A 25,684-nucleotide genomic window follows, 5' to 3' on the forward strand; every position below is an offset into this window, starting at 1 on the left:
AGTCGCAGGCCGAAAGAGACGGGAGAGATAGAGATAGATACTGGGGATTAAAATCAGGGACATTCTACCTCTGAGATACACCCTCAACTCTTTATGTTTTATTTTGAAACAGGGTCTAGCTAGATTCCTGAGAGTCTCACCACATTAATGAGGCTGTCCTCACACCTGCAATCCTCCTTTCTTAGCCTCCCAAATACTTGGATTATAGGAATGTGTCACCATGCCCAGATAACAGTGTGTTTTAATAATTTAAACCTAATTAAATGGAATCTGTACTTTTAGATTATTATAAAATTAGAACACTAATTTCTTGTTTTGTGTGTGTGGGTCTGGGGATGGAACTCAGGGGCATTCAACCTCTGAGCTGCACCCCCTGCCCTATTTTTTATTCTTTATTTTGAAACAGGGCCTCACTAAGTAGCTGAGGCTGTTCACGAACTGCAATCCTCCTGTCTCAACCTCCCTAATGCTGGGATTAAAAGTGTGTGCCACCACGCCCGATTCTAGAATACTAATTTCAAAGATGCTGGCATCTAAAAATATGTCAAAAGTCTTAGTTATGGGAAACTTCTAAAACTGATACTGTATCTCTTTGGCAGGGCAAGTCTTGGGAATGTGATTTGGAAGTCTGACACAGTGAAAAATACCTTTGGATATAATCAGGAGGCATTTCACAACCACAGAGCAGTAAGGCAAGAGAGGATTCTCAAATACGGAGAAGTCAGGGAGTCCACAGGAGTGTGAAGAAGAAGTAGACATTGTTTGAGAACTATTTTAACTGTCTGCTAAAATTCTAGCAGGACTATTATTTTAAATTTACATACTTTTTTGGTAAAAGTAATTGCAAAAAGTACACATTCAGAATTAATGACAACCTTCCTGTGCTAGCTGCTCTGGTGTTTGAGGAAAGATTGATTTTTTCACATCACCATAGAGGTTAGAAAACATCCTTCCAGATTGACCAGGTTACCACCCCTCCTCCAAGAGTGATGGGCTACGGAGGGAGACAGCACTGATTCCCAAATATGGGGATCGCCTCTCATGCTTCCTCTGAGACACACTGCCTCAGCAGGCCTCAGGAAACATTTTTATTTTGGGGGACTTTCATCTAGTCTACATAAGAAATTAAATTCATAGTTGTTCCTTATTTTGGGCCCAGTATGCTTTTAAATATTTAGCTTGGTCACTTACTACACTGTGCGATCTCAATTAAATAGACTTCTTGTTTCTAAATGTCAAAACCATCTTCAAGGCATGAGATTTATAACCAATTTTAACAGAAATTTAACAACTGTGTTTCATTTTCCGAAAATTCTTCTTTAGAAGGAGTTTGAAGTGTTTGTGTCATCATAGTATTATTGACATGAATGTCCTTTGGATGGGGACTGCATTTTTTTTTTTTTTTTAGATGTAAGTGTTTTGGCATCTTTGTATAAAAACAAAAGAAACTAAATAGTTTTATTATTTGAGTTTTAACCTCAACAGTACCATGTGGTGATTTTTTAATAGGTTTCATACAGTTTTCCAGTCTAGAGAAAAGAACATATTCTAATTTTACATAATTGATGAAGTAGAAATAAAGTTATAACACTATCTATGTCTAATAAGTATTCTTCATCTGTATTTTTTATTTATTTTTACATATTTACATTTGCTTATTTTTACATATTTAATTAATTAATTAAATTTTTCTTGGTGCATTGTAGTCATACTCTTAATGGGATACAAGCTGGTAGAGGCATGCGTGCACACATCACTCATTTAGTCCTTCCCCAGTTCCCACCCTATTCCCTCTCCTGTCCCTCCTTTTGTTTGGCTTAGTGATTGATATGTTTGGGAACGTATGTCATGTACATTAGGGAATTTTCCTCTTCACCTTTAAAATGTAAGTTTTTAGCTAGGTATGGTAGCACATCCCTGTAGTCTTAGTATTTTGGTAGGCTGACACAGGAGGGTCATTGGTTCAAGTCCTAGCTCTGCAACTGAGTGATACTCTATGCAATTTAGCTAGACAGTGTTTCAAAATAAAAAAATAAAATAGGGCCAGGACTATAGCTCAGTGGTATAAGGCTCCTGCTTTCAATCCCTAGTACAAAAATTTTTTTCATCTTTTTTCTAAGTATTAGGGTTATACATTTGTTATCCTGTGGAACATTAAGTGTAGTCTTAGGGAAAATGGTGGACAACAGGATATGATTGTGTTTTCAAACATCTATTTTACTATTGTGTGTCTCAACACAAGAATAGCAACTAAATTTAAGTGTAACAGTTCTGAGCAGGATGTACCTTAAGGTAGCTAAAGAATCTTGACCCGGGAATGGAAAGAGAATTGTGTCTGTAGTTGTGAGCTTCAAGATTTTCTTCTGTTGGAGTTTTTGTTTTCAGTTTAGCATATCACTCAGATGAATTACAGTGCAGATGCACAGTCAAACAAAATAGACAAAAACTGAGCCAAACTAGTTGAGTGGCAGATGTTAGGCTGGAGTCTCACCTGCACAGATCACCATTAATGCTCTTGATATGGCCCCTGAGGCTCCAGAGGCACAGTGTGAAAATAAGTTAGTGAAAGGATTGATGTTCTATTCCATTACTACAGGATATTTTTTAAAAGTAATTTCCATTAATAGGGTATTGTGCAAGGTCAAAGGAACTACAGATCATGCTGACAGAAGAAAATCAACTTCAAAACTGATTGTTAGGGTGCCTTTTTTTCTAATTAAAAATAAGGAAAGGACAACCCATATTACTGTAAAAATTAGAAAACGGAATAACTCATCAATTTCAGATTTACAACATTTTCCAGTAATACTCTTCTTTGATGAACACTTACTGCTTTATTTAGGAAAAATAACACTGGTCTTAAAAAGACACTTCTAAAGTTTGTCAGAAATACTTTATGTAGATTATTTTCACTGAATCCATATTTTTTTGAAAAGTGTAGCTTGCAGCTTAGATTTTCAAGGCTTTGTGAAGATGTTTATCCAAATAAAAAGCTTTGATCAGTTTTCAACAGTTATTGATAGCCTATGGGATGAAGTAGACAAGGAAAAAATCTAGGAGTCTTTCTTTTTTATAGGATTAATTGATATTAGAAGAAAGCAAACATTTAGGTAATAAAACACCTATTTTAGTCATAAGATTGATCCCAATGCATAAATTATCTTGCAAGTTTTCTAGAAATATTTTAGTACCTGAAAATACCTTTCTGTAAGTTTGAAAATCAATCATTGGAATCCATTTGAAAATTCTACTTTCATAATTTTAATTTAGAATGAAGTTTTATTCCTTAAGAAAAGCAGGAGAGACTAAAAAATGAATAATGGTAATTAGGAATCTTCCCATAAATTTCTGTCATGAGTTTCAAACATTGTCTACACAGTAGACAATTATGTAAAAATATGTATTTAAATTATAAATACTAATTATATCTGATATAAAGTATCTAGTTAACTTTGGATTTTTTATTATTTTTTGGTGGTACTGGGGTTCCTGGAAGCCCTTCTACCCCCGGGCTACACTCCCAGACCTATTTTTACATTTTTATTTGGAAACAGGGTCTCCTAAGCCAGCGCGCGGCTGGCTTCGAACCTGTGCAATCCTCCTATCTCTGCCTCCCAAGTGCGGGGATTACAAGCGTGCGCCACCATACCTGGCAACTTTGGATTTTTAAGAAAAAATATATTAAATTGTGAGGTTTTATTAAATTTCACAAGAAAATATTTTGAATAAACTGCATTTTCTACAGGTTAATGATTTTCCTGACTTTTTTCATTGCTCTATTGACAACACTTAGAATAAAATGTAAAACATGATAGTAACATATTTGTTGAATGAATGAATACAATCAGCACATTTGGTAAAATGTTTAGCGCAGAATCTATCAAAGTCTGTTTTCAATTATTAGTTTTCTTAAAAAAATTTTTTATTGGTGCATTGTAGTCATACATCTTAATGGGATAAAAGACTTGTGAAGACATACATGCACATGTATCATCCAATTAGCCCTTATCCGATCCCCACCCCCATTCCCTCCCCATCCCTCCTTCCCATGTTTGGCTTAGTGATTGACTTTGATTTGTTTGTTTAAGTATATGATGCGCTTTAGAGAGCTTCCCTCTTTCCCCCTCCCATCCCCTCAGTTAGGCTGCCTTATTTGCTTCTTTATAGGATCTCCTTCTTCATTTAGAGTTCCTCTTGTTACCCATTTCTCCCTAGCTTTCACATATTGGGGAAAGCATCTGATGCTTCTTTTTTGTGACTGACTAATCTCACTTAGCATAATGTCCTCTAGATAATAGGATTACTTGTGGATCAGAAACTAGTACTGGGAGTCAGTAGTGTTGGTTGACATATGCTTGAGTTGGAGATAATATTGTGATGCCATATTTGATCTTAATAGACTGGTTAAATGTTTGAGCAACTTTCCATCAGTCTTACCAAGTTAGATGGTACTTTAATTTTGCAGTGTAAGGTATAGTTTTGGCCCAGAATTTATCTACGAGGATAAAGGCATAGCAGGATATTTTGGGCAGAAGTGCCGTTGTTTGTTTTAGCTAAACAAAGTATCTGTACAAATTCAATTATGAGCTAATCTGGAGGAGGAAGGTCCAATTTTATAGGCATGTTAAGGCACTAATTGGGCGAACAGATGTAGAAATGGTTTTAACACCATTTGCCTCATAATTTTGTGGGTATCTGAATGATGAGCTTCTAGGACCTTATTGTACTTATAAATTCCATTTTATTATTTACTACATCTTTCAGTTTTGTTATATAGGATGACTAATTCTGCAGTATACTTACATGTTCTGTACCTGAGCTCACTGGACAGGGTCTGGGAAGCATTTGTCATAAAATAGTCATACACCCTTACAGGTTTTATTACAAAATAGCAAAATACTGTTAGGAGGCTGAGTGTTTTTAAATAAATATCACCACTGTTCTTAGCCACTCAGTGGTACTCTGTAGGCTCTTTCCATAGGAGCCACATCTGAATAAAATCTTATAATCTGAGGCATGGTGATTTGTTATACAGAGACTTCTCTCTTTCCCTCCCTGTGAAAAACCTTACCATTAAACAGTAATAACAATTTATTTAAATATTACGATATTTTCTTTGCTTATAATACTTTAGTTATATTAGTAATGTTTCAGTAACCACTGCTACATAATATCTGAATTTATTCAAAGATACTAAATCTTCATCCATCTGCAGAAATAGAATAGGATTTAATATGAATTTTCTAATGCTATTTTCTACTTTAGAAACTTGTCAATGTTACATGTTTATAGTTTCTCCCAAATCAAGAATTTCCTTGGGGGCATTATTTTATTGCTTTCACATTCCTTCCTGCTTTGTTAAGTCTAATGAGGTTTATCTGTCCTTTAGGTGACCTACAAACGAGATCTGTATGCGGCTGAATCGATTATTAAGGGTATGTTTGGCCTTATGACTGTCAGTTCCTGTGTTTCAAAAATGTAAGCCAGTTCAGAATTTCTCATGACAGTTTAAATCCCAGGCATCTCAGAGGATAAATGCCTTTAGGCCACTGAGGTCTCTGATTTGTTTTTTGAAAGTAATTATATTTTATTTTGTTTCCTGCTTGTGAAATGTCACTTATGTCATATTGGTTTTAATTTTACAAAAGAAAGATTTTAGCTCTTTAATTTAAGTTTGGGCTTGATACTATTGGAAAGGAAATAGTGAAAACTGTTATTTTAATAATATTTTAAAGATATCTTGTGTTTACTGTTAAGATGACTTCTCCTAGCCCATAAAACTGTCATATCAGGGCATTTGATAGCATCTTCCATATGAAATTTTTTTTTTAAATTTTAGAGAATTTGAACTGGATAGTTTTTTTTAAAAAAAATTCCTTTTTTGTCTTATGATACATGTAGTTTTTATTTTAATTAATTTTTTTGGTTTATTTTTGGTACTTGAAGCTGAACTTAGAGGCATTCTATCTCCAAGATATACCCCAGCCCTATTTTTTTATTTTAAAATAGGATCTAAGTCGCCGAGGGTCTTGCTGAGTTGCTAAGGCTGCCTGGTCATAAACCTCCAGTCCTTCAGTCTCAGCCTTCCATATATTGAGATTATAGTCATGTACCACTATGCTCAGCTATTTTGTAGTTTTAGATATGACAAATGTGATAAGTTCCTTCCTTCCTTCCTTCCTTCCTTCCTTCCTTCCTTCCTTCCTTTACTCCATCCATCCATCCACCCATCCAACCGTCCATTCATTCCTATGACTTGTCTAATGTCAGAGTACTTATGTGTTTAACACCGTGCTAGCAATGTAATGAAGATGTAGAAGAGATATTCTTTTTTATTTTTCCAGCCTTCATCATTTAAATTGTGTTTCTCAATCTGGGTATTATACTGACATTTTTGACTAGATAAGTTCTTTTATTTGGAGACTTCTTTTTGCATTGCACATTGTTTAGTAGCATGCCTGGGCTACACTCACTAGATGCCAGAAGCATTCTTTCTTCTCTTATCTCCCCTTTGGTTATGACAATCAAAGATGTCTCCTGATGCTCAAATGTCTCCTATGGAAGTTATTTGCCTATAATTGAGAACCACTGTTTTAAATATATTTAGCAAGAGCAGAAGTGCCCTCCTTAACCTTGAAACAATTGTAGTGGTTTACAATAATTTGCTGATGGACTTTATCAAAATTATAATGCCCTTGGGTTTCATCCCCAGTACTGAAAAAAAAAGGAAAAAAAAGTTACCTTATGAATAAAACTATATGCTTATTTGGATGAGATGTGAATATCTAAATTTAAACTTTTAGGGTGTATTCATTTCGAGTCACCCCTCCATGCCAGTCTGGTATGGAGCTGTATTTCTATTTTCTGTATTTCTATCTTTCTAATAAACTTCTTTAAATCTTCAAAAAAATAAATTTAAACTTTTTTCAAGTAGGAAAAATATCCCACTTAATCTGAATTTTGAAAGCATCAGTTTAAAGTTTTTGGAAAACCTGTTTAATAATCAATTTTAATTGGCCTCAAATGCAGAAGACAGATCTTTTCTCTGATCATATACAGTATTTGCAGTTTAACCTCAAGTTCTTTGTCTTTCAAGAATATTTTGTTTCAAACCATTACGGTACTGTAATTTGTGTATCTGTTTATGTAAACAGATCATCTATAACCATAAATCAAAATGTTGACATATTTATATATCAACCAGGCAATGTATAAATAATACTCTGGGAGAAGTTGGCTAAACCATGATGTGGTTGGTTATGCTTTCAACATAAATATAAAGCTCTGTTTGGTTTTGTTACAAAGTTATAGCTGTATAACCTAAGGAAAATGAAAACAGTCTCTTTTGTGAACAATTAGTGGTTCAATTGAGGATTCCACAAATTGCAATACATTGCCTGCCCATATTCAGAGCAGGGTTATAATGCAAAAGCCTACATTTCAAATGTGATTGCAGATATGATGACTTTGAAAGAGGTGGCTATAGAGAAATTTCTTTTCTCTTTTAGATAACAGATTCTAGTTATTATTAATTTTGAGCTATTTAATGGTCAGACTGGCTAGATATATGCAGCTTATTCACATCAATAAGCTTTAAGAGTTTCTGTATATTTTAATATTTGTGCTTTTGTTTGCAGGTCTGGGAATGGAACTCAGGAAGGGGCTTTCGACCTCCGAGCTATACCCCCTTCCCTATTTTTTATTCTTTATTTTGAAACAGGGTCTCACTAAGTTGTGGAGGGCTTCACAGCTGAGGCTGTCTGAGAACCGTGATCCTCTGGTCTCAGCCTCCCTAATGCTGGGATTACAAGTGTATGCCAACATGGCTGGCTAAGATTTGTATTTCTAAAACTGCCCAGGGTATTCCAGTGCTATGGGTACACTTAGAGAAGCACTGCTCAGGACCTTCCTATCTGTGTGTACTCCTAGATCAAAAATATTGTGGTTAACCTGCAAACTTCAGAGTAGAATCCCTTTCCTTATTCCATTCAACCAGAATCTGTATTTTGGTAAAAAAAAAAACTTCCTGTGTTTACTTTGTACTTTGTACCAAATCCCAGAAAGTATTCCTCATCGTCTTTTATAGGTCACTTCTTTAGAAATGATTTTTATTGAGCTTGCCATGGTGGTGCATGCTTTTAATCCCAGAGTTTGGGAGGCTGAGACAGGAGGATTGCACAGGTTCAAAGCCAGTCTCAGCTACTTAGTGAGAACCTGTTTCCAAATCAAGTATAAAATAGGTCTGGGAGTATAGCCTGGAGGTAGAAAAGCCCTTGGGTTCCACCCCCAGTACCATAGACACACACACACACACACACACACACACACACACACACACACAATGATTTTTATTGCATTATGAACTGAAAGTCTTAATATGCCAAGCCAGCTCCAAATGCTTATTTGCTCACCTGAGATTATACCCTAAAGTTCTGACTCATACTAGATACTAATTCTAACAATTGAAGTACCTCTGGGCATAGGATAAAGAAAACTCTTGGATCTTTTTTAAAAATTAAAGTTCTAAAATATCATGTGGTAGAAGACTAACTGAGCTATGTATATCTATTTATTTGCCTTTTTCTAGGGTATTGATTAGGGTTAACCAGAGAAAAGAAACCAATAGGCTAAACATAGATACAGATAGAAAGACTGATTGTGGGGAATTGTCTGATGTCAGGCTAAGTCCATGATCTGCAATCTGGCGGCCTAGAAAAGACAGTGGTATAGTTTTTGCTAAACACAAAGGTCTGAGAACCAGTGTATCCCAGTGGACTCAAACTGGTACTGAGGGCAGAAGAGGATGTCCTGGTTCCACAAATGGGAGGATTTTTCCTTCCTCTGTCTTTTTGTTCTGTCCATCCATCCATGGATTGGATGATCCCCCTTCACATTGATGAAGGCCTTCTTTACCAGTCTACCCATTTCAAATGCTAATCTCCTTCCGAAACACCCTCACAGATATACCCAGAAATTATGTTTTATCAGCTCTCTGGGTATCCCTTAACGTAGTCAAATCTGCACACAGAACTAACCATGACACCTATTAACTGTTCAAGGTATTTTTCTAAACACTGCTACTATAGCAGAATATTTACTGGTTACTAGCTTTGTGCTTGCCATTGTTAGGAGAGTTTTATATATATATAATCTCCTTATCTCATTCAAAACCTCAATGATATAAGAGTGTTATTTTTCCATATTCAGGGATTCTAAGGCAAATACTAACTTAAGAATGAAAATCAATTCATAAATACAAGTTTCTTTTTTTTATGGTACTGGGGTCCCTGGAAACCCTTCTACCTCTGGGTTACACTCCCAGACCTATTTTATATTTTTTATTTGGAAACAGGGTCTCTTAAACCAGCAAGGCTGGCTTCAAACCAGTGCGATCCTCCTGTCTCTGTCTCCCAAGCACGGGGATTACAAGCGTGCGCCACCACGCCCAGCCCATAAATACAAATTTCTACTTTAAGCACTTTACTTCTTTCATTATTTCCACTGTGCCCCCCTCCTTTTCCCTTCACTGCAGTGTTCTGATTGTTTTATCTGGAACATTGGCTATGTATTGAATTTGGAAACTTTGTATTTTCAGAAGTTAATGCACATCATATATTATGCCATATCCCCAGTAGAATTTGGGAACATCACAAAAAGAAACTTATAATAATAAATATTCAGAGCCTGGTATGGTGGTGCATGTTTATCATCCCAGTACTTGGGAGGCTGAGACAGGAGGATTGCAGGTTAGTGGCCAGCCCCAGCTACTTAATGAAGGCCCTCCGGAATTTAGTGAAACCTATTTTAAAATAGAATAAAAATAGGGCTGAGGGTGTCGTCGCTCCTGGGTTCAATCCCCAGTACCGCAAATAAACAAACAGTGTGAAAATTAAAACTAATTAAAACTATGAAACTTCTAGCTAGTTTAAATTATGACTGATTTTGCCATCAAATTATATTCTGACGACATTTATTTTGGATTTAGGAACTTTTTGAATTTTAGCACTGCCAATAACATGGGATAAACCTACTTTAGATTATGATTTAAAGAAAGGAGGAAGAATTTTGTATTTTGTAGTATTGAGTTGGGTCAAATTTTGAGTTGTTCTAACAGGTATAGCTACATTTTTTTTCTTTTACTCTAAAGATTTTAAGTTATGGAAATAGATGGCCCTTCCCTCCCACCTTACTGTTCTACCTGCTTCCAGAAGATGCATATTGAGATCTAATACATTTCTATAATACATGCCTTTAAAAAATACCTTAAATGCAGGTATCATAGAATGTTCTTTTGTCAAATCTTGGAGTGCTTAACATTCATTCCAGGTGGCTTATATATGTTACCTCATTTATTTTTTTAAACAATGTTGAAAAGTATATAAAATTTTTCCCTTTTTATAGTTGGGAAATTTGATAATTAGGTTAGGTACTATGCCTGCTCCCACAGTTGGTAAGAGCACTATCCACAATTTAAACTCAGACCTCCATTTTTTTTCAGCCTGGCTGTATTTTGAAACATGACCACTTTCTACCTCTCAAGTACAAAGCTACTTCTGCTGACCACCAGCATTGATACTGGACTTAGTGTTTCTCTCAGTGGTCATTCTGGCAGTTTCTGAAGTTCAGTCTGCTGGGCTCTGATTCCTTTGGATTAGAAACTGTATGTCCAGCTGGCCTCTTAAAAAAATCATCATAAAGTTATGATTGAGGATCTTTTCTCCCAGTGCCTTTCTATGCACAAAATACAATTTTTTTCCCCTGGCATGTCAAGCATATGAAAAAATGGGTAATACTGTGATGACGGATTTCTAGACATGCCCAGAGAAAGAATAAAAATAGTTCAATATTAGGATGGTTTAAAAATGATCAGATGGGTACTATTTAATTTTTTTGTTTTGATATATGATATGTTTGAAATATTGTAGTTCAGTGTTCATTATATAGACATAAGAGTTTTTCTTCTTCAAGGATGGGACTTTTATCATGTGATGGTATGCATATTTTATACTTAAATTTTCCTGAGCTGCTTTTTACCTTGAATAATAATTATTGATGATCAAGAAATATGCCTATGCAACTATTTCACTGTTTACTTAGTATTCTTCAGATTAAAACATTGCTAGGATAAATATCATATTTCATGTCTTGCGAGAGCATTTTGTATCCTCAAATTTACTTGTTACTAGAATAGCATGTGTATTTCAGTCATCTTAATTTAAGTTAAAGTCAATATCTTTGGTTTAGTAGGGATATTTAGATGTTAGGATAAACATCTCATTTCAGTAGTTAGGTTTGCTAACTACTTAACAAGCTTGTCAAGCTTGTGACTAAAATTTCCCAATTAAAATATATGGTAAGTCTCCATATCTGATTTTTATTTTGTAGTGTTATTTTTTACTTTTAAATTTATTTATTTTAGCATCAATGTTTACATGGATTTCTATTTGTAATGATCTATTATTAATAGGAGACATTTGTAAAAAGTAGCACTCTTGTCTTTTGCCAGAATGTGGGTTAAAATGCAATTAATCACAAATTTACTGTTATAACTATGTGAAACAGTCTCCCTTTTTTCTAAGGTAGAGATGTGGATTTGGTCATTATTCTTTCAAGGTTGTTTAACTCTTACAAACTTCTACTCTGAGTGAAAATTAAAACAAACTTCTCTAGAGTAGTATGATTGATTGGTGTAGCAAGACACTGGGTTTACTGATAAGCTTGTAAACATCCACATAACAAAGAGGTATTGTACTTTTGTGGCACAAACTGGTTCAGCCCACCCAAGCCTGCTCTTTATGCTCAGAGGAACCCAAACTATATTAAAGTGGTAACAGATGCCAGTGGTAACATACTTTATTTAGATTTACATAAGCCATACAAACAGTCTCAGCCCACACTTGCTTTAATATGCTGACCATATCTTGGCCAAAGGGTCAATATTTTAAAATTTTCTAAGAAGGAAAGCCTTATGGTACTTCTAAATAAAAGTTTGTGATTATTTTCTACCACTATCCTTCAACAACCTCCTAATATATTGAATTTTGTGGCTAAAGAGTATTGTAAAAAACTGTATTTTATTCTTTCCTAGTTATCATTATACAAATCCAAGTAAATTTATGCTACAAAAACTGTCTATGGTGCCTCTTTTTATATGGTAGTGTTTATAAAAATGGAAAGATGAAAGTTAAAATTGAGAATCATTCATTTAAACTGGCTTTGATTAATATTAATGTTTATATAAAAATGCGTCTTTTCCCCAGTCATGTAATGTTTTACATTTGTTAAGCATTTATGTTAAAGGAAATTTATTAACTTGAATTTCTCTGACCGAGAATATCTCATACTGGCTCTGGAATTTGCATTTTATTTGGAAAACATATTTTTTGAACATCAATGGTTAGGTGAATTTCTTTCAGTCAGTAGGAAAACAGTTGAATCCTTTTGCACTTATACCTTTAATGTAGCTGAATACACTTTTAAATTGGCTCCAAATGAAATGAATAAATTTACATGTGAATAAACCTGGCTCAGTATTACTGATATTTAAGAAGACATTGTGTCGGATGAATATTTTACACATATGAAAAAACTAGTGCTTAATTTATTAGTAACCTTTAATAATTTTTTATTTTAATTGTGATTTTAAGTACAAAATGGTTTGGGACTTGGTTAAGAAGAGGAATGACATTAAGTCAGGTTTTCTACATCTGTAACTGGACAGTGTTCTGCATCTGTAGTGTGTACTCATCAGGTTTTTCTTGTTAAATACTCAGCGATGGTGCCTTTTATGTTGTTAACCATGTTTTTTGGGGACAATGCAAAGTGACAGCTATGATTTTCTTAGAAACTTTAATTTTTGATGTTTTCAGCTTTTGATTGATACTTAATTTTCCACATTTTCCCATTAATACCCAAACCTCTTTGTACATAATGTTTTTTGTTCTTTCGTCTCTTGAAAACAGTGCTGTGATTGTATCTTATGTGAGTATGTAAGAACATTTGCGTCAAGCTTTAATTAGTAAGAACAGGAAGGCTGCAAAATAATTTTAAAAAGAGTTTGGTTTTCTTAGAATTTTATTGTAAAAAATGTAAATTGGAAAGTTAAATATTTGGGTCAAGATTAGAGAAAGTGGAGTTTTCTTGTTTGTTTATTCTTATAATTTTCTTAATTTGTCATCAATGAAATGGTAATTCAAACACAGGCAAGGAAATCTGTCATTTTTAAAACCTTTGAAGATCACAGTGAATTATTAAGTAACTATCAAAGTAAGACTTGATAACAGACAAAAGCCAGCCACTTTTACTTCACTTTGTTGTAGATGATAAAAACAAAAACAAAAATGGCATTTATGTTTAAAGCAATTTACCTTGTATAAATACCTTGATGAGTCATTATTCTTAGAAAATAACATTTCTTTTAAATCTCCATATTCTTTCTCAGCTAGAGAAATAAGAAAGATTAAAAATATAATATTATTCACTTGCAGAACAGTAAAATTTGTCTATATTGCTTACACATAAGAACATGTACAAGAGACAAGATGTCACACGCCTGCTCCTTACTTTCAGTTCTAAGGCAGGAAAGTTTATTCTTTATTCTGTGACTCATTTACCACTGTGGTTAAGACCTGATGATATGAAACTTTTTTTTTAAAAAAAGTATGCCTATATATGATTGTCCTCCAGTTGAAACATGCAGTTAGCAGTGCAGCTAGCTTCTCAGAAGACCACTTTGTCCTCTTAATGTGATTGTGAATGTCCTTCCTCCCAAGTCTTTGTTTACTGCTCCTGCTGTTCACTTGTGTTTAATCATGGCTTGTGGACTGCTTTTGCTTTGTTTACTGCATGCCTTCCCCCTTCCTGTACTAATAGCTTCCTCTGTGAAGGTGTTAAAACTTGAAGCATCTTTCTGTAGATGGAACTAAGGCAGGTACACTAAAGCTCAGTAATGGTGATTCTGCTTAGCATCACTTTAAGAGATGAGAGAGAGAGAGAGAGAGAGAGAGAGAGAGAGAGAGAGAGAGAGAGAGAGAGAGAGGGGTAGTGAAGAGAGAAAAGAGAGAGAGAAAAGAGTGAGACAGAACAATACTCTAAGATTGGCTTTTGATTCAAGGAACTCACCAGAAGAGTGGAAGGTAAGGTCCTCACTTTAAGTGGACTAGAGCTTTAAGTGAATTGAGTACTTTTAGATTTGATAGGGTTTTTATTTACATAAGAATAGTGAAATTTTGATAAGTGAGGTCAGTGCAGTGGGTCAGTGCAGTGACTATCAATCCTAGTGGGAACATCTCATGGTGCTGTATGATCCTGAGAATATTGATGGACAGACTTCTGGATCATTTGCCCACTTGTTTATGAAGCTAACAACTTTATTTGTCTGGAAAAAAAAAAGAGAATTTTGAAAGACTAGTATGTTATAAATTTGTTTTTGGCCTTCTCCATAAACTTTCAGATGTATACATTTTTATTCCTATTGCTTATAAAAAGAATAAGGATAACACTAGAATTGAACATTTATGACATGCTATTGTAATTAGCCATATATTACTAAACTATGTATCCTAACTTGCAAAGAACATTAAGCCAAGGTATTGGAAACCCTGAACTTCTGTGTACTTACAGCTTGGTTGAAATGTGAAAGAATTTCAAAGAAGTCTGACAGGTGGAGCTGTGATATGTTCAAAACTTTGATATTCAGAATATCAAACTAAGCATTCCTTGCATCCTCCAGGCGAGATGGTTGGAATTCTGACAGTGTTCCTGCCTCTTTGCCACCATCAGCCCCTTGAAGAGCAAGGGAATAAGCAGAACAAGAGTAATATCCTTTACCTGGAAGAGCCTCCATGCCTTCTTCCCTGTGCGGCTAACAGTACATAGTTCCTGTTGCATTGAAGGACCCTGCAGAAATGAACTACTGATTTTCTGAGAAGTTGTTTCCTCTGATTTATGTCCTTATGTGCTTTAATGACTGTGATTTGTTTTGGTATTTGAAAGTATTGTCTTTTTGAGCACACAGAGGACCAGTGAACCAGCCAAGATGCCTTTGTATTAACTTTAATATCCCTAAGCATTTTATTTAGAGTATTGTTGGAGAATATTAACTCATAACTGATTTTTATAATTATATAAAAGAGAGACAATTGAAATTTAAATGTTTTGACCATGTTTATTACAGTCTTTGTTACAAGATTGTGAAACATATTGTTATGTTATGTGACTAGGGAGGCATGTAACAGGCATGTCATTTCTACAGTGTTCCATTTACTCTAAGGTGCAATTGATTGTAAGAAATATTTGTGTACCAAAGAGAAGGCATTTTCCCTTCTGTATAATCTTTTATTATTACTTGGTATGTTTGTTTGTTTATTTATTTATTTATTTATTTATTTATTTATTTATTATATGGTTCTGGGGAGAGAACCCAGGGGCTATCGAACTCCAGGTTATATACTCCAAGCCCTATTTTATTTTTTATTTGGAAACAGGATATTGATAAATTGCTGAAAACCTCACTAAGTTACTCAGGCTATCTTTGAACCTCTGATCCTCCTTTCTCAGCCTCCCAAATACTAGGATTACAGGTATATACCACCATATCTGCCTTGAAACATTTTTTATTTACTAAATGAATTTCTAAATGATAAAAATATGCAGACATATTTTTATCTCACTTGTATATCTGTAAAAAAAATTAAGGAGGGTTCTTTTTCTAGGTAAGGTGGAGCAAAATCACTCATTTTCCAATAAGATAAAGCTATAAAACTTGAACAGAATGCATGAAACAGCTGTTTGAATATCTAAAGTAAAGAGTAGTAAGCTGGACATGATGGGCCATGCTTGTAATCCCAGCATTTGGGAGGCTGAAACAGGAGGACTGAAGCAAAACTTAGTAACTTAGCAAGACTCTCAGAAACCTAGTGAGACCCTGTTTCCAAAATGCTTCTGGGTTCTTTCCCCAGTGCCACAATCAATCAATCAATCAAACAAACAAACAAACAAACAAACAAACAAATAGATGAATTGTGGAAGGTGGACTAAAGAATAACATTAAATTTTCAAGTATTGCCTTAACAAATGGAGTGGATTTTGCCATTTTATTTCCTGTCTGTGTTCTGTTGGTTGTACTAAGTCTATTCGCCCACCCAGGATGTATTTTATGTATATATTTATTGACTTGGTGGGTAAAAAGAACCAAGGACATCTTGGTGTTTAGTATAGGTCACACCATTTTGCCTGATATGAAAACCTTCTATTCTTGGTTAAGAGCTTTGAAAAGTGGAGAAGTGCTTGTTTCAGCATAGGAGGCCTTTGTTCTATGCTTTGAATACTAAAAATTTTTGCTTTTTCATTTCAGAGAAAATTTCACAGGAGATTTGTGTAGTTATGCACACAAAAGAAGAAAAGGAACATGTAGGTCATCTTCTTGAACAAGTGCTAAAAAATGAATTAAATGTAAGTGTAACAGAGTGAATTAAATACAAGTGTAACAGAGGTTTATTTCTTGGATTTATTTTTACCTAGAAGCTTAGCTAGCAGGTGGCTTGTTTTGAAACTGACTTTATTTCGTCTCTTTATCCCCCTTCTCTTTTTCTTTTTTCTCAGCTTACAAGTAGCATGTTCTTTTCAGTTTATTGAACAAAGGAATGAAGAACTAGTATTAGCAAATCCAAGAAACTTATCCTAAGGACTATCTGGCCATGAATTATGTTTTCTATTTTCTATTTTAAAATTTTTCTTTATTTTTATGTGGATCATATTGAAAATGGCATATATTCAGACTGTACTTGGTGTGCTCCCCCCATCTCTCCTTCTCTCCCTCCCAAAAATGAGTGTCCAGGTTAACCATGCTACATTCATACTTATACACATATTTGGATGTAGCTCCTCCATTAATGAAACTCAGCCTTCTTCATCTCCTAGCCTTCCATTTCATCTTTGCTGAGGTTTCCCCTCCATTATTCTGGATTCCTTCTGGTATTCCTAATACTCTTTAGTGTGAGCATATTAGAGAAAACATATTTCCCTTCTCTTTCTCTGCTTGGCTGATCTCACTAAACATAATGTTCTCCAGGTCTTTCCATCTTCTTGCAAATGACATGATTTTGTTCTTCTTTATAGCTGAGTAGAATTCCATTGTGTGTAGTTCCCATAATTTTGCAATTCATTCATCTGTTGATGGAGACCTAGGTTGGTTCCATATTTTGGCTATTACAAATTGTGCTGCTGTGAACATGGGTATGCATATATTACTGTAGTTATCTGATTTCAACCCCTTTGGAAAGATACCCAGGAGTGGTATAGCTGGATCATATGGTGGATCTATTTCCAGTTTTCTAAGGAATCTCCCACTGATCTCCTTAGCAGCTGAACTAGTTTGCACCCCCACCAACAGTGTGAAAGAGTTCCTCTTTCCCCACATCCTCACCAGCATTTGTTGTTATTTTAATTCTTTGTGCTTGCCACTGTGATTGGGGTTAGGTAGAATCTCAGCATAGTTTTGATTTGCATTTCCCTGATGGCTAATGATGTTGAACATCTTTTCATATATCTATTGGCCACTTGTATCTCTTCTTTTGTGAAGTGTATATTCAATTCAGTTGCCCATTTATTGATTGGGTTGTTTGTTTTGCTTGTGTAGAGTCTTTTGAGCTCTTTGCATTTTCTGGATATACTATCAAAGTGGTGGTGGCTGGTAAAGATCTCCCCTTCTTTTTTTTTTTTTATGTGTGTGTGTGGTTCTGCGGATGGAACCCAGGGGCTTTCTACCTCTGGGCTACACTCCCAGACCTATTTTATATTTTATTTGGAAACAGGGTCTCACTAAGTTGCCAAGAGCCTCACTAAATAGCTGAGGCTGGTTTTCAACTTGTGCGATCCTCCTGTCTCAGCCTCCCAAGTTTGGGATTACAGGTGTGTGCCACCACGCGCAACCAATCTTTTCCCATTCTGTAGGCTTTCTCTTTAGGTTCTTCATGGTTTCCTTTGATGAGAAGAAACTTTTTAGTATGATGTCATTCCACTTGTTAATTCTTGCTTTAATTTCCTGCACTTTGGAGGTTTGATTCTTTTCTTGGGTTTCAGAAAGCCAGCTTTTTTTTTTTCCTTTTGAAATCTTATTAACTGGCTTTCTCATTTGATAGCAAATCAATAAAATTTCTATTTCCTTCTTCTTAAAGAATTTCCCCAAGTATTTAAATTGGCAAATTTGTATAAGTACCACATTTTTTATTATATAAGTATTTAAAGACTGAGTTTTATAAACTTTCACAAATTTTTGTAGAATAAAGATTTTTTTTTCCAAAAGCATGAAAATCATTCAATGTCATTGCTTTTGTCTTGATGACATCCTTTGGTCTGTTTATTCTCAGGACTTGAAATATACTTTATTGCCTTTACCTTTCTTGTTACAGGTTTTTTTCTCCCAATCCATACATATGATCCTCTGAAAAGTCCTGCCTGATATATCTGCTCCCAAGCTAAGGCATAGACCTGTCTTGAGAGCCTAAGTGTCCAGTACATGCAAGATGATTAGTATATTTCTTCCAGTATATAAAAATAAGAGACTAAAAAGAAGAAAAAAACAAATAACCCAATCAAAAAGTAGGCAGTTCAAATGAATAGACATTTCTCAAAATAAATACAAATTGCCAATAAATATATTAAAAGTGTTTGGCAACATTATCAATCAGGGAAATGAAAATCCAAACTACACTGAGATTCCATGTAATTCCAGTTAGAATAATTATCAGGAGTACAGACAATAAAAAATACTGGTGGGGATGTGGAGAAATAGTAACTCTTGTACACTGTTGGTGAGATTAGGAATCAATATAACCACTATGGAGATCATTATGGAGCTTTCTCAAAGAATAGGGATGGAACCACCATGTGACCTGTCCATACAACACTTTGGTATCTATCCAAAAGAATTAAAGTCAAAATACTGTAGTGATACATGCATACCCATGTTTAAATTGCACAATTCACAATAGCCAAATTATGGAACCAACTTGTGTGTCTGAGCAGATGAATAGATAAAGAAAATATGTATGCACACATTTTAATTTTTCTCACATGTAAACAAGAACAAAATTATGTCGTCTGGAAGAAAATGGATAAAAATAGAGAATGTTATGCTGAGAGATCAACCAGTCTTATTCAAAGGTCATATGTTTTCTCCCATATGTGGAAGCTAGAGAGAAAATAAGGAACAAAAGTAACCAGATAAATTTGGAAAGAGACCAACAGGATGGTGGAAGAAAATTGGAGGAAGGAAGTAGAGGAAAAAGAAGAACTGAGGAAAGGAATAGTTCAAATAATACTATGTCCATATAGGAAGGCATCACTAACAATCACAGTAACATGTATGAAGAGGCAGGGAGAGTGGAATGAGATCCAAAGGGGAAAAAAACATTAAGTGCTCTGTGCTTGTATATTTGTATCATGTTGAATCTTACTATGATGCATTATTACAATGCACCAATAAAAGAATAAAAAGGGAAGACATTTTAATAGATGATGACAAAAATGAGATAATTTTATTGAGAAAGCAATGAACATCCCTAATTTTTGAACTGCCCAGCTATCTAAAATCCTAAATAAATAATAGATAAAGAAAAGTAGAAGTAAGTATGAGGATGTCTATAGGAAGTATTTGCAACTTTTATCACTAAATTCTTTGATGAACCATTTTATGACCACTTTGTGTTTTGAAGTGTTTTATTTAACTGATTTGAGTATGTTTTAATTTTCATTTTAATTAAATTCTTAAGTCAGATAATCAGAATTTATTATCAACATGTGATGAGTAAACCAAATACTTTATCTAATTCTAGTCAAAAGCAGAAACTTTTTTAGTTAGTTGAATAATTTTATCAAAATATCATAGTTTGAAAGAGAACAGCCTCTGTCTATACTTAGATGTTAGTTTTGTTGCCTAGTTGTCATATTCATAAATTGAAAACTTAAAAATATCTATAGTTTAAACTTGGAAATGTTTAATAAAATATATTTAATATGAATAAAACATTTATTATATATAATATATAATTTATATATTGAATAAAATATATTTATTATGTAAAATAAGTATATATTTATTGGTCATCACACAATTTTATGTTGCTATCATACATATATTTTTAATTTCCTGAACCTAATAATGGCTGTATTTCTTCTTTTTTTTTTTTTTTGGTGGTACTGGGGTTCCTGGAAGCCCTTCTACCTCCGGGCTACACTCCCAGACCTATTTTTGCATTTTTATTTGGAAACAGGGTCTCCTAAGCCAGCGCGCGTGGCTGGCTTTGAACCTGCGCGATCCTCCTGTCTCTGCCTCCCAAGCGCGGGGATTACAAGCATGCGCCACCACGCCCGGTTTGGATACAGTATTTCTAAGTGTTGCCATGTGAATAAAATAGTCTATGACTTAAAACCTTTAAGTTGACCTTGGCTAGATTGAAACAAAACAAAACAAAACCTTAGTATAAAATTTTTTCCTTCATGATATTAAATATACCACTCAGTTTTTATTATCATAAAATATTTTGACCAAGTATATGAATATCTGATTTTCTTTGTCTTATTAGTGACTTATTCTCTTTGCTCAGATGCTCAGTGATTTTTATTTTCTTTAATCTCAGTTGTTTGATTGGAATTTTCTTCAAAATTGCCATTTTTTGGTTGATAACCCTAAGTAAATAATGTATTGTCTTATTGTGTAGTTTTAAGTCTTTTTTATTTAATGAAAATTATCATAGCATTAATTTTAGTATTTTCGTTTTCTGCAGTATTCTTCAAAAATTTCTGTTGGATGAAGATTATTTATTCTTTATTCACTTTCTTTATCTTTTACTTTCTTTTATATTTTTAATCTCTCATTTTTGTTTTGATTTTTAGAATTTTCTTACTTTCCATTTTTTTGTTTATTTTTAGGCATGAAAAGGCATGTTTATTTACTTTTGTATTATTTCTACTTTGCCATGCTTCAAAGAATTATTTTCTTTTCTATTCTAATTTTTATGTATATAAGTAATTCCAATTTTGATTTTTTTGGGGGGGAGAGGTGAGAATTGAAGCTATAGGGGTTCTACAAATGAACTATATCCCCAGGCTTTTTTAATATTTATTTTGAAACAGTCTTGATGAATTTTAATCAGCTTGACTCAAACCTGCTATCCTTTTATCTCAGCCTCCCAAATACTGGGACTTCAAACGTGCCACTGCACTATGCTTCTATTCTGAAATCTAAGATTTTCACTTAAGCTTATAAAATATTAGGATGCAGTTTTCATCTCTTTTGTGAATATATTCTTCTATTGTGTATGCATTGCCTATATAAACCTCACCAAAATTGAACCAAGAGAATGTAGAAAACTTAAACATACCTATGGTAAGCCCAGAGGTTGAAACAGCAATAAAGAGCCTTCTATCAAATAAAAGTTCAGGTCCAGACAGATTCCTAGCTGAATTCTATAAGACCTTTGTAGAAGAACTAAGCCCGATGTTTCTCAAATTATTCTGTAAATTAGAAGAAAATGGAATACTTCCAAGCTGATACTTTGATACCAAAACCAAAGAAGGTTGTCTCAAGATAGGAAAATTACAGACCAATATTATTGATGAACATTCATAATAAAATACTAACAATTTACATTCAAAACCACATAAAAAAATAGTATGCTATGACCAAGTTTGTTTTATTTCAGGAATGCAAGGCTGGTTCAACATAAGCAAATTGATTCATTTGCAAATGTAATTCATTACATGAAAGAATTAAGGCCAAAAAATCAGTCATCTAAATAGATGCAGAAAGAGCATTTGATAAACATCTATCACCCATTTATGTGAAAAATGTTGAAGAAACAAGGGATAGAGAAGCTATATAATATACAATAAAAATATACAATAAAACCATCATCAGAACTATATTAATTGGGGAATATCTGAAATAATTCCTTTTAAAATCAAGAACAAGAAAAATATACCTACTATCCCCTTGATTCTTAAGCAGGATGGATCTCCTGAATGTTTCTAATTTTTAAGGACTTAAATTACTCTCAATTTCTAGTATGAAATATATAATTGTAGGTAGCAACTTTGAGTTAAACTATAGGTTTAATTTGAAATTAGGGATTTCAGATATATTCAGAAGGAATTACTATCAACAAACACCTCTTAATTATAATGTCTTCTTTTTGGGACTACTTTAGAGTTTTAATTTATCTACATTTTTAAAAGAAATCTAATATAAAAGCATTTAAAATTTTAATTTAAAACTTATATTTTTGACATGTGATTGTTTGTATACATTTATGAGGTAAAATGTTACATTTCAATAAACGTAACCATTGGTATGTTTGTTACCTCAGAAATTAATTATTTGTTTATGTTTGGAAAATTCAAATTCTCCTTGCTGTTGAGAAATATTAATTGATGTTAGCATCATTATCCTGCTGTGCTATAGAACATTAAAAGTCTAATGTAACTTCTAAAACTGAAGTTTAGATGTCCTGCATCTTACTCAGAGAATCTTAGCTTAATTCCTGCTTAGCCCTTTCTGACATCTAGGTTGCTAACAAACTTAAATGACCAAAGACTTATCAGAATGTTTTCTTTCCTGGAAGGTCACAACCTAGCAATTATGCATAACATTCTATATGCCAGGAAATCCTTCTTTATTTTAGCATAAAGTAGTGAAACCTTGTAGTTTAATCATTTGTTTAATGTTGTATTTTTACCAGTGTCCCAAGCCAGAAGTCTGAGTGTAAGTCCCAATAAATCAGGTCTGTTCACTCACCCAAAAATCAAATGAGATAAAGGTGAAAAGCAGGTAGTGAATTTCAATCAATATGGCCATATTGAGAAGGCAAAGTGAGTACAAGAATGTCTTACAGTCTTCATACAGTACCACTGTCTTTGGGGTATCAACATGAGCTTTAGGTTTAAATACAGCAAGACTTGGGCCAGTAGGTAAGCAGTCTTGGTTAAACTGTGGTCTGATTGATCATTACTATCTCATTTCTAGTTCTGTGAGTTGGCTTTAGAGAAATCCTTATTACTTGAGGGGGCAATGACCATTTGCTATTCAGGATTTTTATCTGTCAGAATATGATCTTAGAAGGAGAGCAGTTTGGTTTCTATGAGATGATTTCTTCTGTATAGAGGAGCAGTATTAAAGGATTTAGGTAGTTATGGGATTTTCTTCCCATTGTTTCTAAAAGATATAGGGCAATGTTTAGGGATTTCTGGGTACCAATCCAGGGGTCTGAAACAGGAGTTATAAAGGCTAGCATTAAATGTCCCTGGAAATCTTGAAAATACTAATTAATCTTGGTGTCCTCAGTTTTGAAGAGAGATCAAATATGTTAGATAAATTTGGGGCCAATAGAAATTATATTACCAGTTTTTAATGGATGCCCCTAAAATTATTAACATATCTACCTGAAAAGCTGAGAATGAATCTGAAGACAAAGAGTAAAGGAAGGCAGAGATGCCAAACTTTATCTTGCTTTTGCATATCCATTGGGCTTCTGTAGGCCCAAATGAAGAGTCATTGCTTTTAGCAAAAGCAGCTTCTAATTCTCTGTTCTCATACAAGTGAAAGTTAGTGCTAGTTGATGTAATATGACTTTTTGTTTTTGACTAATTAATATTCTTCTAAAATGTTAAGTGGAAGAAGAGACTTTTTAAAAATGGTGTATTGTAATTATACATCATAATGAGATTCAGAGTTATAAAAACATACATGCACACAGCATTTTTAAGTTTAACAGAGGGCTTTTACTTAACATCTGAAAGAAATAGTTTCTTTGGGAAATACTGTATCTAGTTTTATGCATTTTTTCTCTTTCCTTATAAAGGCAAATTTATCTTGTGACATTTTTCAACCCATAATTTTCCAAACACAAAATGCCACATATTCTAACTTTTTTACCTCTGAGAACATTTCTCTTGTTTTGAAAAGAACATGTAAAAAGGATGAAGTCACCACTATTGAAATCTGTAGGGCAGATCAGTGTGGGTGGGTAGCTGCTCAATACACAATGGGAGGATTGTTTTACTGATGTGAAAGGAAAAAAATGTTTTCCATTGAAACTGAAGGAAGAGATTGAGTATGCTTATAGTAATTACCTGTGCTAGAATTTTGCCACATCCCTTATGGATGATCCAGATGTTTAAATCTAATGGCAAAACACCAAAATCATACAATAGGCTGCTAAAAAGTAAAATATAGAGCATACTGGTAGAGAGTCATTTTACTACTTCCCTGTACACTTGCACAATTTACTGATAATTACATTTCAAACTTTATTATTAGACTTAATTCAAGCCTTTTTAAAATTAGATTTGCTATACTGGATTTTTTTTAAGGATTTCTTTTCTTCCCTATTTTCAGCAAGTATTAAAAAATTTTATGCTTTGTACTATTCTGAAAGTTATAAGCAATGTGTATGTAGGAAGATATGATGATTTTTTCTTAGTTTTGTAATTCACTAATTTATTTACCAAATAATAAGTGCCTGTCAGGAAGTAGTCATTGGATATAGAGTTGAACTAAGCAAATATGGTTCCCCTTCCCCAAAGAAGCTTACTGTCCATTTGGAGGCAAAACAGTAAAAATGAGAATAAAAATGATGTTTAATTATAATTTAATAAACATTTTAAGGAAAAGCAAATGATGCTTTTATGAGAGCTACAGAAAGTACAGAGGGCAGTGACTGAAATCTTTTGACAGGCCTGGCATTTAGCTAAACCTCAAAGGGTAATTAGGAATCATCTATTTATTTGTACTTTTTATACTTTTATTGATGCAATATAGTCTCACATCATAATGTAAGTCATAGTGATAGTGTCATACCTGCACACAACACTTGCTGGGTTTTCCCCTGGCTCCCTCTTCAACAGCCCCTCCTCATACAGTATATTGAGATTGACATTGATATTCTCACATATGTATATACTGTCAATGGAAGTGATTCCTTCATTGATTCTCCCTCTCCCCTCCCCTGTTCCCTAGACCACCTCTCTGGCTCCAAAGAAGTTTCTCCTCCATTATTTGGAGTACCCCGGTATCCTTATTATTCCGTAGCTTCTGCATATGCGAGAAAACATTTGACCTTCACTTTCTGTAATTAGTTATTTTCACTTAGCATAATATTCTTCAGGTCTTTCTATTTTTCTACAAATGATGTAATTTTGTTCTTTTTTATTGCTGAGTAGAATTACATTGTGTGAATATCTCATACTTTTGATATTTTGATATAATCCATTCATCTTTACAGTAGCCAAATTATGGAATCATCCTAGGGGGTCAATCAAGAGGAATTTTCTATTTAAAGAGCAAATAAAAGAGAAGTATATGTGAAGGGAACACTAGGAGCTTTGTTAAGGAAAACTGAAATATGGGTTCTGTGGTTGGATTGGAGACTGTAGTGAGAGGCAAGGATAGAGATAAGGGCAGACCTAGAGGTAGTCTCCTATGCTGTGCTGAATTTACTACTCTTAATAGTAGAGTCAGGTAGTTAGTTAGACATGAGCAGATAGGGTAGGTTGGGGCAGATATGAAGCAGAGATATTAGAAGGCGAAGTCCTCTGCAGAGCTCCACTTAGACCCCTTCCCCATGAGCAGGGGTGAGAAAAGGCAGAGTCACTAAGCTGTGACATGGGAAAAGGCAATCAATCACCC

General features: G+C 34.0%; 1 protein-coding gene across 3 annotated transcripts in view; it reads left to right on the top strand.

Annotated features, from left to right (window-relative positions):
• CRPPA (CDP-L-ribitol pyrophosphorylase A) overlaps positions 1-25,684 on the top strand; it is a gene marked incomplete at its 3' end in the record, with an annotated part of 296,095 nt that overhangs the window by 90,018 nt on the left and 180,393 nt on the right. For all 3 annotated transcript variants that reach the window (XM_080701694.1, XM_080701695.1, XM_080701696.1), the window contains 2 exons: positions 5,390-5,435; positions 16,355-16,452. In XM_080701694.1, coding sequence (XP_080557820.1) covers positions 5,390-5,435; positions 16,355-16,452 — 144 coding nt within the window. The remainder of the gene's footprint in view (positions 1-5,389; positions 5,436-16,354; positions 16,453-25,684) is intronic.

Source organism: Muscardinus avellanarius (genome assembly GCF_963383645.1).
Source record: "Muscardinus avellanarius genome assembly, chromosome: 9".
Lineage (NCBI taxonomy): Eukaryota > Metazoa > Chordata > Mammalia > Rodentia > Gliridae > Muscardinus > Muscardinus avellanarius.